Source organism: Notolepis coatsorum (assembly GCF_963971535.1).
Source record: "Notolepis coatsorum genome assembly, chromosome: 10".
NCBI classification, from domain to species: Eukaryota; Metazoa; Chordata; class Actinopteri; order Aulopiformes; family Paralepididae; genus Notolepis; species Notolepis coatsorum.
The window spans coordinates 51,048,914-51,067,575 of record NC_140174.1 but is presented as its reverse complement, the minus strand read 5'-3'; the positions used below and the strand labels follow the sequence as shown (position 1 = coordinate 51,067,575).

Genomic DNA, 18,662 nt, shown 5'->3' with positions numbered 1-18,662 from the left:
TTCTGCTTTATTTATAAAAGAAATTGTTAAACTTAAATTTGTATTAACATTTATAGACATAAGACACTACTTACAATGCCATCAATAACATAACAATATACAAACATGGGCCCCTTGAATTTCTATAATACGGCTCCCGCCATCCACCCCTAGAAATAGGGCTCCCCCACATCCCAGGTCCGTCCCACGCAGGGCCGAGCACTCAGCGACACGGGTCCCTTGAATTAAATTGGGCTAGGCCCAGTAGAGGAGAGGGAAGGAGACTCCCCCCCACCAAGCCAAGCCCGCTACCTCCCATGTCACCAAGCACCCCACCCCACGCACAACGACCCCACGACATACTAACATTACTCAAAGAAAAAAAGAAAAAATATTTGGTGAAAACAAAATAGGCCATATAATTAGCACTTCCCAGTGTTGCCCCCGTTGGCAGGTCGGAGGGGAATCAGCTCTCCTAGGGAGAGTTATCCCCAATGGAGATTCTCCCAAGCCCCTATTATTGTCAATTTTGTTTAGAATGTTTTTTCCTTTACAGATGATCATGTGCACATTCAAAGCAACTGCTATTCTAACATAACTCAAAGAAAAAAGACAACATTTGGTGCTCCCATGGTGTTAGAGGATCTTAATCGTATCCCTCTGTTCCCTGTTGGAAGGGTGAGGAGTAATGGCTCTCCTAGTGAGAGGGCTTCCCCTAGTGGCGAAGTGCGGACTATATAAGTCCAACATTCGTTCTGTGGACGGCCTCAGAGCTCCCGGTCAATGTTCTGAATTTGTCTTTCTTATGCTCATCTTCTTTTGTATTGTGTGTCACGTGTAATCCTGTAGTTCCTTCATACCGGTCCATCGTGTATTATTCCACAATATGTTTCCTAATCAGCGTGTCCCTTTAAAAAAAAATCTAATCGTTTGTCTATAGCGTGTGTATTGTAAATCATAGTGTTAATCTAAATTCTCTAAATTCTGGTGTTTTCTTATACTTATTGGGGTAACTATTCAATTATCTTTCCTCTGTTGCATCTATTCTCATCCCCAGGTCCCCCGTGTGTATGTTTGTATTGGGTATTCTTCCACGTTGATTTTGTCTTGTATCTTTCCTTGGATCACCGTGGCCCTTCATGCCCCTTTCTCGTGTCTCTTTGTCGTTCTTCATAGTTGATCTGCTTTGAATCGGTTCAGATCCCCTCTTTTCCTCCTCCCGTCCTCCTCTCCTCGTCCTCGTCTCTCGGTTCTGGTCCACCTGCGCGCCCTCTCCATCCTCTGCGTCAGCGTAGGCCTCTCTCCTTCCCCTCCCGGCACCTTCCATCCTCTCCGCGCCGTGTCCCTCGCCGCCTCCTGCACGTTGTTCTTTTCCTGAATTTTCTCTGTGTAGCTCCAGTGTAGCTTCTCTGCACTGACATTCAGCGTCCCGCTAGCTTGTTCTACCTGTTGCATCATTGCCTCGTGTTGAGTCTTTTCCATCTGTGTATTTACTTCATCTGGGGTTGCTTTTCTTTCATTTGTCCTCGTGTTCATTCTTCCTTCTTTCTTTTGTCCTCGAATCTTCACTTTTTATTTAGTTTTGAATTGTTTTACTTCCTTTTTTGATATTCATTGACCGGGACCTCTTTCATGTGGCTGCTCACCAGAACATCGCAAACCGGAAGTCCCCTGCTTTATTTTCAGTAACTGTAAAACTTGTAACCAACCAACCTTGATTCTTCTTTATTTTGGCCTTTTTTTATTATACAGAATTATACAATTTAGGACTGGAAAACTAACTTTTTAGTCCCTCTGAGGGCCCTCCCCCAGCTTCGGGCCCTAGGTAGTCAGTTCCACTATTCCCAGCACTTGCTACTATACCCCTGCTCAGAACTGACATCACTCCCTGGCTCATGCCGTGACATTACTCACTGGGCGTAAAACATAGCAACAGATCAATATACAGAGAGTAACAGATGTCAAATGTTTTATTCAAGCTATAGTCAGCTGAGGCTCTGGTGGAGGAGGGAACTCTAGGCTTAGTAAACAGCTATATGGTGAAAGAGGGGACTCTAGGCTTAGTAAACAGAGCTATATTGTGGAAGAGGGAACTCTGAGCTTAGTAAACAGCTATATGGTGGAAGAGGGAACTCTGAGCTTAGTAAACAGCTATATGGTGGAAGAGGGAACCTCTGGGCTTAGTAAACAGAGCTATATGGTGGAAGAGGGAACTCTAGGCTTAGTAAACAGAGCTATATGGTGGAAGAGGAGACTCTAGGCTTAGTAAACAGAGCTATATGGTGGAAGAGGAGACTCTAGGCTTAGTAAACAGCTATACGGTAAAAGAGGGGACTCTATTCTTAGTAAACAGCTATATGGTGGAAGAGGGAACTCTGGGCTTAGTAAACAGAGCTATATGGTGAAAGAGGGGACTCTAGGCTTAGTAAACAGAGCTATATTGTGGAAGAGGGAACTCTAGGCTTAGTAAACCAGGTTATATTGTGGAGGAGGGAACTCTAGGCTTAGTAAACCAGGTTATATGGTGGAAGAGGGAACTCTAGGTTTAGTAAACAGAGCTATATGGTGAAAGAGGGAACTCTGAGCTTAGTAAACAGACTAAAGTCACCTTCATGTCCAACTAACTACTAACCTTAACAGCTCAGGAAGAGTTTTTTGTAAATCAACACCTGAGAAAGAAAATGGGAGAGTTGTTGTTTGACAGATAGGCTTTTAGCCTCCTGGTCCTCCCCCCCCCCCCCCTCTCTCTCTCTCCCCCTCTCTCTCCCTCTCCCCCCTCTCTGCCCCCCCTCTTTCCCCCCTCTCCCCCTCTCTCTCTCTCCCTCTCTCCTGCAGCAACGTTCTTCATAATGCGCTCGTGTGGACAGGAGATGAGATATGATTCCCGGAATTAAAACAGAATTTTCCACTTAGATCATCTAACAGTATTTGAGGCACTGAAATAAGACTCCGCCCTTCTCCCTTATCGAATCTTGCTCTTGCTCTCCTTAGTCCCCCCCCTCGCTCGCTCGCACCATTCCATCTGCACTGTGTGTGTGTGGGTGGATGTAGTGGTATAGACAGAGAGTTAATGGCGGAAGCTTTTCACGAGGGAGTGGTAAAAACTCAGACAACTTTGCTCCGGCGCTGTTGTTAATCGCATCACGATCTGTTTTCATGCTTTTTACAATCCCTAGCCCCCAAACCACTTAAAACATACATATTTAACATGATTACTCTGGAAAAAAAACCTGAGCAAACGTCTTGATCGTCTACACAAGCTCCACTGTGGAAATGAGTCCAGTGGCGTTTTTTCTCCTCCGATTATAATATACAGCAGTGTGAACAGCTCCAGGCAGCTCATATAATCCTTTACTTGTCCAAGCACATTTTCATTTTGCTCCTTGAGTCAAGTCAAGCTTTATTAACGTAGTGCTTTTGAAATACAAAAACCCAGTAGGTTTTGCTTGACAAAGTGTGTCCTTCTCGTTGTATTCCACATATTCCTGTATTTACATCTCACATGGATGCAGCATCCCCCGCCGTGTGGGCCCGTGGCGCGCTCAGAGTGGTTCCACCAAACACCAACCACATGTGAGACAAAACAACAACTATGCTATCGTCCAACATGGAGGCTTACGAGGGGCTGGTGCTGGCAGCGCACGTTATGCAAGCAGCGATCCAGGGAAGCAATAGGCAGCCCAGCACCCAGCGGGGGAGCAGCGGGCCATGTGACACAAGACACAAGTACGGAGTGTGATAACTGGTGTTGTGCCACAGGTATAGAGAGATAACGCACTCCGGTGTTGTGCCACAGGTACAGATGTAACCGGTGTGATCTCGCTCTGCATTGTGTTTCGATTCGACCCCTGTTAAGGGATCGCCCTGAGTGGGAGTTGAACCCCTGGTCTCCCGCGCCGCGGGCGGCATCACAGACCACTAGACCAAGAGGTGAATTCACTTCTTGGTAATGTGTCTGGATGCCTCTGGGGAGTGAGTTTACTTGCAGTACCGCTTAACGTCCACAGTCACTTCACTACACTGTCCATCGTGACTGTGGATAGACACGCGGTACCTCCGTTACACAGAGAGATAACGCACTGCGGTGTTGTGCCACAGGTACAGAGAGATAACGCACTGCGGTGTTGTGACACAGGTACAGAGAGATAACGCACTGCTGTGTTGTGACACAGGTACAGAGAGATAACGCACTGCTGTGTTGTGCCACAGGTACAGAGAGATAACGCACTGCTGTGTTGTGCCACAGGTACAGAGAGATAACGCACTGCAGTGTTGTGCCACAGGTACAGAGATATAACGCACCGCGGTGTTATCGAAATGCATCCTTTTTTCACTCTTTGCATTGAGACACTTTGCCAAAATATTGTCTGTTGCATGTCACATATTGTAACTTCTGTGTTGCAAATTTGTTTTATTGTAGGCATTCTGGATTATATCACTTACGGTGACCAGGAATTTGCCTTGTTCATTCCGCCTCCATACTTGGTCAGCTGTGATGCTTTGGTAAAAAGAAAGAACAGAACAGAAATTGCCAAAACAAGAGGTCGAATACACTATTGGATAACAATGACCTGATTCAGATTTTTTTTCACTGCCGTAGTTTTCGTGTTTTGAAAATATGCGCAAGCAAATTAGTCATCGGCTTGTTGAAATGCGCTCATAGCTATATCGAAGAAAAACAAAGATGGCGGCGAAGTGAACGAGGCAAACAGACGGGTGAGGAAGAAAGTAGCGAGCCGTGCTACACTGAGGTGTATTAACTCAAACATCCTTCTGTGGACAGTCTCGCGGGCTGAACTGCACCTTGTTGATTTCAGGAGATCTGTCGTCGTGTCAAAGCGGGTGCAGGGTTGACCGGAGATGCAGTGGAGCCCTTGTAGACTCATTTAACCTGGGCTGAGAATCTGAGCAAACACAGACAACACGCCGATGATGGTGTCAAGGCGCCGTCACTGCGTCTATCCTGTTACCTCGTTCCAATTACAGTCTGAGGGAGTTGTGTATTTTAGATTTTTTTTAAGCATGACAGCCACGTCTCATTCCTGCAGACTAATATAGTTGATTATTTGAAAGCTCGCTCCTAATCAGTACCGAAACACAACCCGGTGTGTTCATTGTTAAACATGAACTCATGTCTTTCACGGACCTTCACTGTCTGTCAAGGCATAAACTGTTTGATTTATTCTCTCTCTCTGTCTCTCTCGCTCTCTCTCTCTCCCTCTCCCCCCTCTGCCCCCCTCTCCCTCTCTCTCTCTCCCTCTCTCCTGCAGCAACGTTCTTCATAATGCGCTCGTGTAGACAAGAGATGAGATATGGTTCCCGGAATTAAAACAGCATTTTCCACTTAGATCATCTAACAGTATTTGAGGCACTGAAATAAAGTGTTTGATTTATTCTCTCTCTCTCTCTCTCTCTCTCTCTCTCTCTCTCTCCCCCCCCCCCCCCCCCCCCCCTCTCGGAATTTGCGAGAAAGCCGAACGCCAAAATAATTGGCCACTTTACCGGGGGAATGCTGTGTGCAATGAGACAATTGTTTATTTGTGCCGGGATTTCCACTTTGAATTGCAATCTTGATCCTCCCGTCTTCCACCGTTCACCAACAACGGTGAACACATCACACGGTAAAATCATCCTCAGCCAAGAGAAACGGGCCCTGACACTGTCTGTCATGTGAGTGTTTTGTAGTCACGGCAGAATGCCATCCTAACATGTAAATCGGCGACTGACCTGTGAATGACAGCGTATATGGGTTTCAGCCGACCAGACGCAGAATGATTACGGCTCATGCAGTGCACGTCCGCAGACACGGCGGTCTCCGCATTACCTCCAGTGGAGCACGGACCGGATAGAGGGAGAAACATGATTGATGGTTCAGAGATACACACCGATGTATATCGGTAGAAAAAAACCTGGTAAAAGCCAAGTGTGTGCTTCTATTAATCCCCTCAAGGAAATTCAGGCGTCATAGCAGCATGGGTGAGGGAGGGGGGACGGGTACAGGCAGGGTAATATAGGGGTTTAAAAAGTGCAGTTTGAATCAGTCCAATTTTATTTTATGAATAATATTTGTCCAATTGTACCGGTAGAAATGTCCATGACCTTCTAACTGGGAGTGAGTTGCTTCATGCGAGTGCATTTCAGTTAGTCTCTCCTCTGATTTACATAGTTGTGAGCTTTATTTGTAAATACTTTATTAAAAAACAATACGTGTTGTAACTCCTCTACACTCATAATACCGCTTTATTATCTGAAGATAGGAACGTCTGTTTGGTAGCTGCCTTTGTACTAAAATGATTACAACAAGTGATTTCTCACCAACACTGGCGGTGGGAAAAAGTGAATTACCAGTATCGGCATCTGAAAACCCGTACGGGTGCCTCCCCGGAGTAGCCAAAAGAGCTGCTGATACAGCTGGCGATGCCATTCCTAAGCCTTTAACCTGTGTTGCCGGGTTCACTGGGGCCACTCCTGCCTCACCGGTCCATGTCTGGATCACCTGGATGATCCCCCCTGACCATGTCGTATGTCATCAGATAGGGGCCACAGACAAAGGCTGGAGACGACACAAGGCGCCTTCTGGGGAGAAACATATCAATAAGTCAGCCTTGCTCTACAAGTCAGATGGATTTATCAAGCCATTAGTTATTGACTGAGTCAATAACTACTGGAATGCTCAAGGTCATCCTCCGTTAAGGAGCTGTCGGGTTCTGCAGATTGGCAGGGCTATCGTTACATGTTACTGTTCCGCACAGCACAGAACAGGAAAGGAACAGGAAAGGAACACAATGTACTATGACAAGAGCGGACAAGAACAGTGCAACTCTATCTGCTCTCTCTCTCTGCGGTAGCTGAAGCTAGTATTTATAGAAGAGAAGTGTTGAAATGTTCCTCTCGCAGGGGATTTTGGTACAAAACCTCAGACTCACCTCAATCCACATATCCGCGATTAATCAGTCTGCATATCTGGGCGTATTATACAGTGTTATCTTATCAGTTATCTTGAGAAAGCCAGAAACTCTTGCGGAAAACTGTGTATCGTGTGTGTGTGAGAGCTGCTTCCTTGCCGCAACATAATTGTGTGTGTGTGAATTGGAAGGCTCTAAGGGGGAGGCTTTGTTACTTAACCCCTTCCTTTCCAACAGGTCAGTAGGTTTGTTTTTAGCCTATGCGCCGTACGACCCTCCTCTCTGAATCATCATAGAAGCACCCCCCCATACCGCTTTTACCCCCCCCCCCCCCCCCCCCATACCGCTTTTAGATAGACTTCCATCAGACTCTTCACATTGTTCAGAGTCTTGAGTACTAAGACTAACAGTGTAAGTGATTCAGACGTGAAGCGTATTTAGTCTTCATATTACTACCCCCAACCATCACCACCACCACGCTATGGAGTGGCTGTTTTGGTCAACGTGGTGGGGGTGAAGGGAACGTGGCATTGTGTGCAAATCACTCACGCTGTTCCGTATTGCATGTGAACCTGGGGCGGTGGAGTGCTGCCCTGTATCTGTCTATTGGCGTGTGGGAGGCAGCGGCGATGAGGGGCTGATGGGTAATCGATAGTGATGGATCAAAGTGCCGCATGGCTGGAGCCCTCTGGTAACAGGGTGTAGGGAACAACACATACTTCTACACCTCCTCCTCCTCCTCTTTTCATCTTCCTCTTCTCCTTCGTCCCCCCTCTCTTTCATCTTGGCATTCCAACACCCCCACCCTCCCCTACTCTTGGTGGCCTGTTGTGTGATTTGTATGTGTGTGTGTGTGTGTGTAGAGAGAGAGAGAGAGAGAGAGAGAGAGAGAGAGAGAGAGAGAGAGAGAGAGAGAGAGAGACACGACATGACACGATACCCTTATAGCGTCAGGTTTCGACGACCATGAGAAGATAAAAATACAACGTAATCAATATCCAAACACTAATACTGTACCCATTTTCCACAATCCACCTCTGCGCCATGCGATCCTTGGTGTGATTTTGTGGCCACACCGTTTCTTCATTGGGATTAATGAACAAGTTGTTTGTTATTCACGCAAATTAACCTATTGTGCCATAGTGGAACACTTGAACTTGGTAAATTGAATAGTTATTACCTCGTAATCAATTAGATCATAACTCATATGAATCATTGATTGATTTGGAGCGCTGGGTTAATTGATACAAGGTGATAACTATTCAATTCATCAATAAGTGTTCCACTATCCTGCTGTTCTATTGTTTAACGTTGGACTGCAGCCAGCACCTGTGTTCCCATCAGACGGTCTCCATTCTTCCTATCATCTGGAGCTCTGCTGTGAATGTAAATGTTCTCGTGCATCTTGCGTTCATCGCATGTCTGACAACAAAGACAGTGTGACTGACAATGTTGTTGAACGGCTGTATTTCTTTTTATTTTAAGTGGCACAACAGCCATCAAATACCATGGTTGTTCCTTCACTCCCATTCATTGTGCCTGGTTCTGTTTTCCAGGAGATAAACATTGGCCGGTCCGCTCCCAGAGTCACCATGGTAGGAATGGCTATTCTATGTGCACATGGTGAAAGTTGCCTTTAAACCACAGATACACGATTAGATCCTATATTAACCCTTTCCTTTTAAAGATACACTTTAAAGATGTATTTTCTTTTTTAATTTGAAATGAGGACCATGGAGACTCAACCACGGAAATGAATGACGTATCTCAAATCCCGCCCTCTTCTTGATCCTCCAATCATAACTGTAACAAAGTTGGTCCGTTTGTCAGAGGGAAGCCACGGCTGTGATTGGAGGATCAAGAAAAGAGGGCGGGGTTTAAGATAGGTCTATTGTACGTGGTTGAGTCTATGCAGTCTTCATTTTGAATCGTGGAAAATCTCATATAGTGTATCCTTAATGATTCATAGTGGTGATTTGGAGAAAGACAGTCTGGCCGTAGATCTGTGTTTAGGGTCAGCTTATACCTAGAGCGTTCATTGTGGTGCAGTGCCTTCTCATTGATCCCCATCAATCTATCTATATCCTCTGTCCCTTGACCTCTGGCTCCTGTCTATGTGATTTGTGGACGTGATCAAGTGTTTTTTGTGGTCTGGGGTCAACTTCAAGCAAACGTTATAGAGAGAGGTGATCATGATGACATCACCATGTAACCTGAGCGCCTTGTGGAAGCGGGTTAGCTGGTCAAAATGTATGGCGATTTTGCTATTTTCAGCTGTTGCAACAGAAGTTTGGTCAAGTAAAATATATGATCTTCATCAAGTGATTTTACTATCAACTGAAATGAAGAGATATGTTTACAATTCGGCAGTTTGCAAAGCTAATTCCAATACAGTTATTGATATTTTCAGTGAGAGCGAGTGGCATTTACCCTCCTCTCACATGACTGCCTTGCATTCTGTTTACATAGCAATCTAAAGGGCAATTGTAAAACAATTCTAATTCCTCACTTCAAGCATGATTTCATCATGTTACTTTTGATTGAGCAGAACTTGGGCCCAGACATTGATCTCGGTCAAATATAATCAAGACGACCTCTTGGTGTTTGCTGTGGCTGACCCACATTCTATTAATTCATTGTGCTGTGTCCCAATTCATCCCAAGCTACTACTCTATTCACAATCCTTACTAATTCTGAATTGTATGGTGTTAAAGGGGAACAACAGACATTTAGAATAACGTTCCTCAAGTTGACGACAACTCGTTAAGTTACTGTGAGTGCAATAAAAGCTTCCCAACTAGAGTAATTGATGCTACAGTATTAGAACAGTATTAGAGGCGGTTAAGTGGTCGAGCGGAGATTGCGTTCGTCACCAGCCCCGGAGCTGTGAGCTTGGTTCGCCTGTTCGAATCCAGCTCACAGCTCCGGGGTTGTCACCAGCTTGGCTGGCCGTCTGCACTGATACAATTGGCTGTATCAGAGGGTGGGAGAAGCTGGCGGGGTGGGTCCGGGTCGTTGTAAACAGCGACTCCTACAGTTCGGTCGGGGCGCCTGCTAAGCGCGGATTGGACGTGAGGGGGATAGTGTGGTCCTCCCACACGCTACGCCCTCTCAATGAGAATCCGCGCTGCCAGGTGAAAAGAAGCGGTGATTGGCTGGACGTGTGTCGGAGGAAGCACGTGGTAGCCTCCACTCTCCCAAATGATCTGACTGTGGGGGGTAAAGCGCAGCGACCAGGAAGGGACTGGGAATTGGCATACGACTAACATTGGGATGGGAGAAAATCGGAGGAAAATGGAGAAAAAAAAAAAAAAAAACAGTATTAGATACAGTGTGGTTAAACGCTATTCTACTGTTAGCACTACGTTAGCTTCCCAACAAGAGTAATGCAATGTTTTCTACGGTATTGCTCTGTTAGCACTTTGAAGTTAGCCACCATTTCCATCAAGGCATTTTATTGGATGTAACCTTATGACCATGAGATCTAGCACTTTATCCAACAAGAAAGTAAAATGGACTTAATTTAATGACCAACACTGGTAGGCTAAATGTTTTTAGTTTTTCTCTGTCTTTGGCCTTGCAACTCAGAAAATAAAGATACATTTTTTGCTCCCCAGGCTAATGGAAGCTAATGGCTATTGCTGTGTGATGTTGTTGCTGGTAGGATTGTCATATTCAGTGGCCTTGCTGAATGTGTGTATGTGTGTGTAGTCCCAGCAGCCTGGTTGGGATGTGCTGTTGAAACCTGTAATGTTAGAAGAATCTTTTCATTTGTTTGTACCGTTGTCTTTATGAGCAGACAACCTAGGGGAAACACACGCCTAGGTTGCCCACCTATTATTTCTACCAGCCTACCCTAATATAGCAGGTTAGACCCTGGCCCTGTCACTCAACCCTACACAAACACTGCTAAGCATGACTTATGAATATGACTTGTAAACAAAAAGCAAATCGACCAATTGACGAGAGCACCATTCATCTGATGTAGCCTGTGTACTCCAACCACGCAGCCCTCTGCCTGCCCCGTTCACGCTTTCTAGAGAGAATAAGCGAATAAGTTATACGTGTCCTAGCTTACAAGCGTTTCCTCTTCCAGAAAATGGTACTCAGCCTGTTATTAATAAGTTATTAATAAGTATTTGAAGTGTTCATTTAGTTTTCATTCCGTGCTCCATTCATTTCCTCATTGAGCTGCCCGGTGAGATTCCAGTGATGCTGCTCTCCACCCACCAAGTGCATTCTGGGTGAATACGCAGGCATGAGTACAGTGCAGGCTTACTAAATAATATTCATTAGCAAAAAATGTTTGTTGTTCCCCTTTAACTATGTGAAGGTTCCGTGTCCTTACAGTATGGCAGTGGTTCTCAACACCCCTAAAAACTCCTACAGAATGGTGAACTTTGACTCCAAATCCAATATCTTTTTAGTTTTGTTTTTCAGGCTATTTAACTTGATTAATGATTGGAATAGGGCTTTATATTTCAGATATTCCTTATTTCACAAAAAAAAAATATTAAAGCATTCTGACCCAACATTTGCATACCTTTTAGCGACCACCAGGTTGAGAACCACTGAGGACCACTGTCGTATGGTATCACTAACCTAACCAACCTTTCTATGCGCTATTGTACTGTAATACTTTTATGCATAAAAGCTGCTGTTCCAATCTGCATGGTGCGTACTGTACTGTACAAAGCCCCTGGAGGCTGTCGTAACCACGGAGACGAGGGCTGGTCTACAGAGGTACGGATAAAGGCAGTTTTTAATGATGTTACTTCTTTATACTCAAAGGAGACATCAGATAAATCTGTGCTTATCCTTACTTACCATGCAATGACCCACCTCCACCTCCTCCTCCTCCTCCACCTCCTCCTCGTCATCCTGCTCCTATCAGTGGAGCCGGTGTACTTTTCGACAGCCTACAAAGGAGTCAGTTGGTATGTCGATCAGCCGTCGGGAGAAAGAAATGACTTTTTTTTTGTTTTGCAATCCCTACAGCGCCGCGTGTGAATTCAGATGAAACTATCATTCAGATGATATTATTGCCTCCGATCCACGGAGTCCCCCGGGCTCTCTGAGTTGTGGCTGTGGGGAGGAGATAAGAACCCGTCAACCTGCAGACTCACTTTGCTCAAACACAGTGGAAACCGTGGTCCCCGGAGGAATCACATAGTGGACTCTCTTATTGGCCTTTTAACACAACGGGTCACAGTAGTCCACCGCGGGTTCCCTGTCCATCACACAGCAGAATTAACTGGATATTAAATGCACCTCAACCTCCCGCCCCACCCCTCGACCGCCCGCCCCCTCCCTACCCCCCTACCCCCTCCACCTCCACCACCGCCGCCCAGACCATCGTGGTACATTTGTCAAGGCGGATTGGCATTTACCGTACCACCTCGCTGACATGTCAAGTGACTAGTCGCCCCTCGGTGCCTTTGCCATGATTGGAAGTTATGAGCCATGATTGGAAGTTATGAGATGGAAGAGGAATGTTTACCGGTATCGGGGACCGTCTATATTGGCTCTTTAGTCGAGGTGACACGCAAGAACCTTGAGATGTGGGGGGGGGGGGGGGGGGGGGGGGGGGGGGGGGGGGGGAAACCCTGGTGTGAAAAAAAAAGGACTTCCCTTCTCAGTTCTTCACGATCTTCAGTGATTATCGTATTCAAACTTGCATTTATGTTTGGAAAGATGATTTACATTAACTGATTACTGCTTTGTTACTCATCTAATGTGTTGTGCCTGTAAAATTACAGTGTCCTAACACATCCGCAAGTCAGTCCATGGTATAGGCAGGCATACAGGGAGAATGCCCATCGTGTTCTCTGGCCATTAACAGCAGACCCATCTATCGTTACCCACCTAATTACCGTTAAAAAATACAAGGAGGTGGGGGCCCACTGCAGCATCATGTGTCATGAATGTATTAAGTCACTGTTATTTCACAACCGTAATGCATTAATAAATGAGCAATTAATGTGCTATGAACATCCAGTTCATGTAAATAGTTTATTTATGGTCAGTTAAAGCTGCAATCATTTGTTTTATTGACCACTAGAGGGCAAACAGAACCTTAATTTCTCCCTAAATGAAAGCCTCGTCTTGTTTCGCCAATGTGATCATTTTAAACACACAAACAATATTGTTTCCATGCATGGACTACTAGATTTCAACTACAATAAATACAACTTTCTCTTCAGCATTTCCTGGTTGTTAAACAATGTAGGTAAATACTTCACCTACAGTATAAACACAATACTGTTCTAACAGCACAATATTGATGTAATTAAGAGATTTGCTAAAATAACAACATTTTTAAATGCATAGGTTTATAGAATAGGCAGAAACTAAAGCATGGGCTGGGTTTTGTCAACAAAGAAAAAAAAAAGATGGACTAATACTGTAACAGGACTGGTAAGCGTAGTGTTGATCGAGTACACCATGACTCAACGAGACCTTCTGATGGCAGGTGGTCATAAGAAGTTTTTGAAAATGTCAAAAATACTGGCAGAAAATAATTATTGCAGCTTTAATGTCCTCACAGTAAGTGAAAGAGGTGCTAACAGGTCAGTTTTGACTTTATTGGGCTCGGGAGGTGAAGAGTCAGGTTTGCAACGGGCAGTTGCCATCTTTGGAGCATCACTTCCTATTCTACTGTATAGAGAAATCGTATAGAGAAAAACTTATTTTAACCCTAAAATCTACCGGTCAACACACACATGGTCAACCGGAGTGATCCTTCAAAGATGGTGGGCTTGCCCCAGGCATGTCATGTGACATGCATCCCTAGCCCAACGGTAGACGCTAGATCACACTGGGTTATCAGTGTTTTATTGGGGGGCCGTCAGTTTTTTGGCCATGTCATCATCATTCTTACCTTAAAAGTTGTTTATAAAACCTATCCCCCCCTAATCCTAACCTTAACCACTCCCACTATTTAAAAATGTATAATAAATCATTTTCTTTTGGCCGTGGGATCTAGCATCTACCTAGCCCAATTGGCAGACATGGATTCAAGATGTGAATCCAATATCAAAGTGCAATTGTAAAAATGTAATATATATATATATATATATATAGTGGTATATATATAATATAAACTAATTATTTAAATGGTCTGACAATTCTGTTCTGACAAAAAACGAAGTCAGATGAGGGTGATAAAAAAATGATTGATCCATGTAATAATCACAAGTCTAAATTCAATAAGTGATTTTTCTTTGAGCTTTCTGGGTTTTGGATGTGTTCTTTTCCTGGCAGTGAAGCAATTTTAAACAGTTAGTAACTGTAGTGAATCCTATTGACGTACAACAACGCTTACAGTAGAGGTATTATTAGGCAGTAAACTGATATGTTATAAATATATTGTATTGAATGGGATTGAATCCAAAAAAACATAATGCCACTACACAATTTCATTAAATCGCAATTTTCCTGGTGATTCAGAAGATACAGTTTTGAGTGAACGGTTGAAGAACTGGCCCACCTCACAATCCTAAGAGTGCAGCCAAATGCAAACACTAACAATTCTATACACTCAGTAATGGATATTCTGATGTAAAAATTGCCCACAGAGTCATGTTGGAGGAAAAATTATGACTTTAAATGTTCCCTCCCCAGGCCTATACATCACACCCACTCTCTCTCCTCATGTTTTTAAACTGGGAAATAGTACATTATTTTAATGACTAAAACTATTGCTAAAGGGCCCGGCGGAAGATACTAACTGATTTAGTAAACACACTACGTCATGCGTGAGCAGGCGAGGGGCTAAATTTGGACGTGTCGGGGAAGTCGCTATAAATATAACTCATAAGTATTATCACTTTTGCCACAATTGGGTCAGATTTAAGCCGCCTCCTCTGCCAGCGGAATAAATGGCTCGAGGCGGGGAAAAAATAAACTTCTATCCTGGGGCTTTTGCCCCCACCCCCCCCCCCCCCCCCCCGTCTAAAGGACTGAAGTAGGGCTATTATGGCAGTTAACATTTAGTGATTAAATGTTAACACTCTTTGTCTGTTGTTAAATGCCACTGCGGCAGCTCCTTCCCCTGAGTGGAGGGCATGGTGTAGGGCAGGGAGAGAGACGTGCTGGCGGGCTCTGGGATGAGACCCTGTTGTCTCCACATCCTTTCATACCTGTTTCCCGACACACGTCCATGTTTCCCAACACGCTGTAGGTTCAAAACACGCTTCTGTGCGTAATGGCACTCACACACTATGTGCACACATGCGCACACTCCCACAAACACACATGCACACATTGGATTATATTATATTGGAACTTGTCTTGTCTGTGTATATATGTCTCTAGTCCTTCGTCATGTTTACTTGTTGGGTAATGTTATATGTTATGAAGTATGATGTCTGTGTGTGTGTGTGTGTGTGTGTGTGTGTGCGTGCGTGTGTGTGTGTGTGTGTGTGTGTGTGTGTGTGTGTGTGTGTGTGTGTGTGTACTAGTCCTTTGTCCTGTTTACTTGTAAATGTTATACGTTATGAATCATGTAAGTATTATGTCTGTGTGTGTACGTGTCCTGTGTCCTGTTTACCTGTAATGTTACATGTTATGATGTATGTATTATGTCACAATGTAAGTTTTGTGTGGACCCCAGGAAGAGTATAGCTACTGCAATGCTGTAGCTAAGTGAGGATCCTAATAAACTGAAACTAAAACACACTTTATTAAATGGTTTATTCATGTCCACAGAAGTAAAGTAACTTCAACACGGAGACAAGAGACATACTCAACACAGAGACGTGATGCGCAAGCTCAACAGTCAAGTTGATAGACTGTGAACAGCAACAGGAACACATTATTCAAGCGGCACAACGGCACATCACTTGTTAACAGCTGCGCCAAGGACCAATAACTGCAGACGTGCGGCGGTACATTGCCACAGCCGCGTCCATACCTACACTTTGCATACATTGTACTGTGTCTACAAACACGTCAACATGCAAATGCCACACAAACGCAGGCAAAGCCACACAAACACAGTAGCTCAGTATGACATGGGTAATGTGATGGCAGGACTGTTTTGTTTTTTAGAGAGCGAGAGCGGAGCAGAGGGGCTGCTTCTGTAACAGACGTGTTGTCTCGTATCACTGGCCCCTGCTGCTCTTTCTCTCCATCCTGTTTCTCACTCCTTTTCCCCCTGCCCTTTTCCACGCTATGCTTTATGTTCTCACTTCCTTTATCCTCCTGTGCTTCCTGCCTCCTCTTCTTCCTCTCCCTCTCTAATCCACTCTTAAGAATCTCTCTCTCTCTCTCTCTCTCTCTCTCTCTCTCTCTCTCTCTCTCTCTCTCTCTCTCTCTCTCTCTCTCTCTCTCTCTCTCTCTCTCTCCTCTCTCTCTCTCTCTCTCTCTCTCTCTGTGGCAGGTTATGATTCCAAGCCTTCAGGGGTTCCATTATACTCTGCCCGGTCTGATGCCAAGGCAATCTCCACCGCTTCCTCTCCTTCCATTTCTACCATACCCATAATATTCCTTTTACACTATACATCACGGCAGTTATAAAAGATATATTTTATATTATTCACAGTTAAATATTCAGTATTTCACGACTTCTATATTAAATCATGTGGGAATAATTTTGCCTTTGATCCTTTCCTCCTGCAGTACGCTTCACAATTCTACAAACTCTAAAATAATCCAGCTCTCGCACATGTAAAAAGAACTGTGGTCACCTGAGAAAGTATCCGTGAATTCAAAAGATGAAGGGGGGGGTATTGGGAATGTAGGAAACTCAACATCTCTAGAGGCCACACTTCAGAACCAACACCAGCCGATGATCCTATCCTACTGTATTTGTGTGTTGTTTATATTACAGTTACCTCTCTATTTTTGCCTTCATTAGGTTCCTCCCCTCATATACCATACCCCAACTCTCAGGATAGTTCTGGTGTTCACAGAAAAGCTAGTTTGAGTTGTGTTCTACAGTTGTACCTCTCAAGCTAAATAAAACAACAACAAAGCACAGTGACTAGGCCACACTTGAATGACTAGGCCACACATGAATGACTAGGCCACACATTAGTGACTAGGCCACACATTAATGACTAGCCCACACATGAATGACTAGCGAACACATGAATGACTAGCCCACACATTAATGACTAGCCCACACATGAATGACTAGCAAACACATGAATGACTAGCCCACACATGAATGACTAGCCCACACATGAATGACTAGCGAACACATGAATGACTAGCGAACACATTAATGACTAGCCCACACATTAATGACTAGCCCACACATTAATGACTAGCGAACACATTAATGACTAGCCCACACATGAATGACTAGCCCACACATTAATGACTAGCGAACACATGAATGACTAGCGAACACATTAATGACTAGCGAACACATTAATGACTAGCGAACACATTAATGACTAGCCCACACATTAATGACTAGCCCACACATTAATGACTAGCGAACACATGAATGACTAGCGAACACATGAATGACTAGCCCACACATTAATGACTAGCGAACACATTAATGACTAGCCCACACATTAATGACTAGCCCACACATTAATGACTAGCGAACACATTAATGACTAGCCCACACATGAATGACTAGCCCACACATTAATGACTAGCCCACACATGAATGACTAGCCCACACATTAATGACTAGCCCACACATTAATGACTAGCGAACACATTAATGACTAGCCCACACATTAATGACTAGCCCACACATTAATGACTAGCCCACACATGAATGACTAGCCCACACATTAATGACTAGCGAACACATTAATGACTAGCCCACACATTAATGACTAGCCCACACATTAATGACTAGCGAACACATTAATGACTAGCCCACACATGAATGACTAGCGAACACATTAATGACTAGCGAACACATTAATGACTAGCCCACACATTAATGACTAGCGAACACATGAATGACTAGCGAACACATGAATGACTAGTCCACACGTGAATGACTAGCCCACACATTAATGACTAGCGAACACATGAATGACTAGCCCACAGTACACATGAATGACTAGCCCACACTTTAGATACATACACATACATACACACAATTAGAAGGGCAAGTATTTAACCTTGGCTTGTGTTTATGTTTTGCTTTGATCCAGCATGCCACCCCTGTGTTGTGTGCGTACATGTGGATGTGATGTTTCCATGTCTAACTAAATGCGACGCCAAATGTCAGAATCCTGTCATGGATCTGGATGCTATTATGCGAACTTGCCAAGGAGACGCTCTCTGGGGAGATCAGGTGGATGTAAATGAGAGAATTGATGTGAGTAATCTGATTACAGCAGGGGAGGGGGTATACAAGAGAAAGCTTCTGAGATGATTCAGATAGGAAAGCTGACTGACGAGCGAGTGACAGACACACAGCTGCATCATCAACACAAAAACATCAATTTAGCTATTTAGATAGCGACCTTGTTTAACCCTAACAATCTGTGGGGGGGGGGGGGGGGCGTGTCAATTACAACAGAATCAACCCCACTGTGTGATTACACAGTTAACGGTGGCTTTGTATCCACTATAGGCCGGGCAATTTAAATGGTTTAAGGAGATGACTGGCAGACCGAGCATCCAATGGGCTTCTACCTTCATTTTACTTTCCCTCCTTCATTGACAAATAGTTTCCCGGAGCTCCCTGGGGGGTGACGGGGACTAGTTTGCAGTGTCGGCCCAGGGAAGATGGCTGAACGCCGGGGTGTTCCAGGCCGATGAGCAGCCTCAGGGGCTCAGAGGAGGGTTGGTCGGGTG

The 18,662-nt window shown here is 44.5% G+C and overlaps 1 protein-coding gene across 1 annotated transcript in view; it reads left to right on the top strand.

The window, feature by feature from the left end:
• shisa6 (shisa family member 6) overlaps positions 1 to 18,662 on the top strand; it is a gene marked incomplete at both ends in the record, with an annotated part of 72,512 nt that overhangs the window by 40,757 nt on the left and 13,093 nt on the right. The window contains one exon of the mRNA XM_084323041.1: positions 8,441 to 8,479. Within this exon, the coding sequence (XP_084179167.1) occupies positions 8,441 to 8,479 (39 nt within the window). The remainder of the gene's footprint in view (positions 1 to 8,440; positions 8,480 to 18,662) is intronic.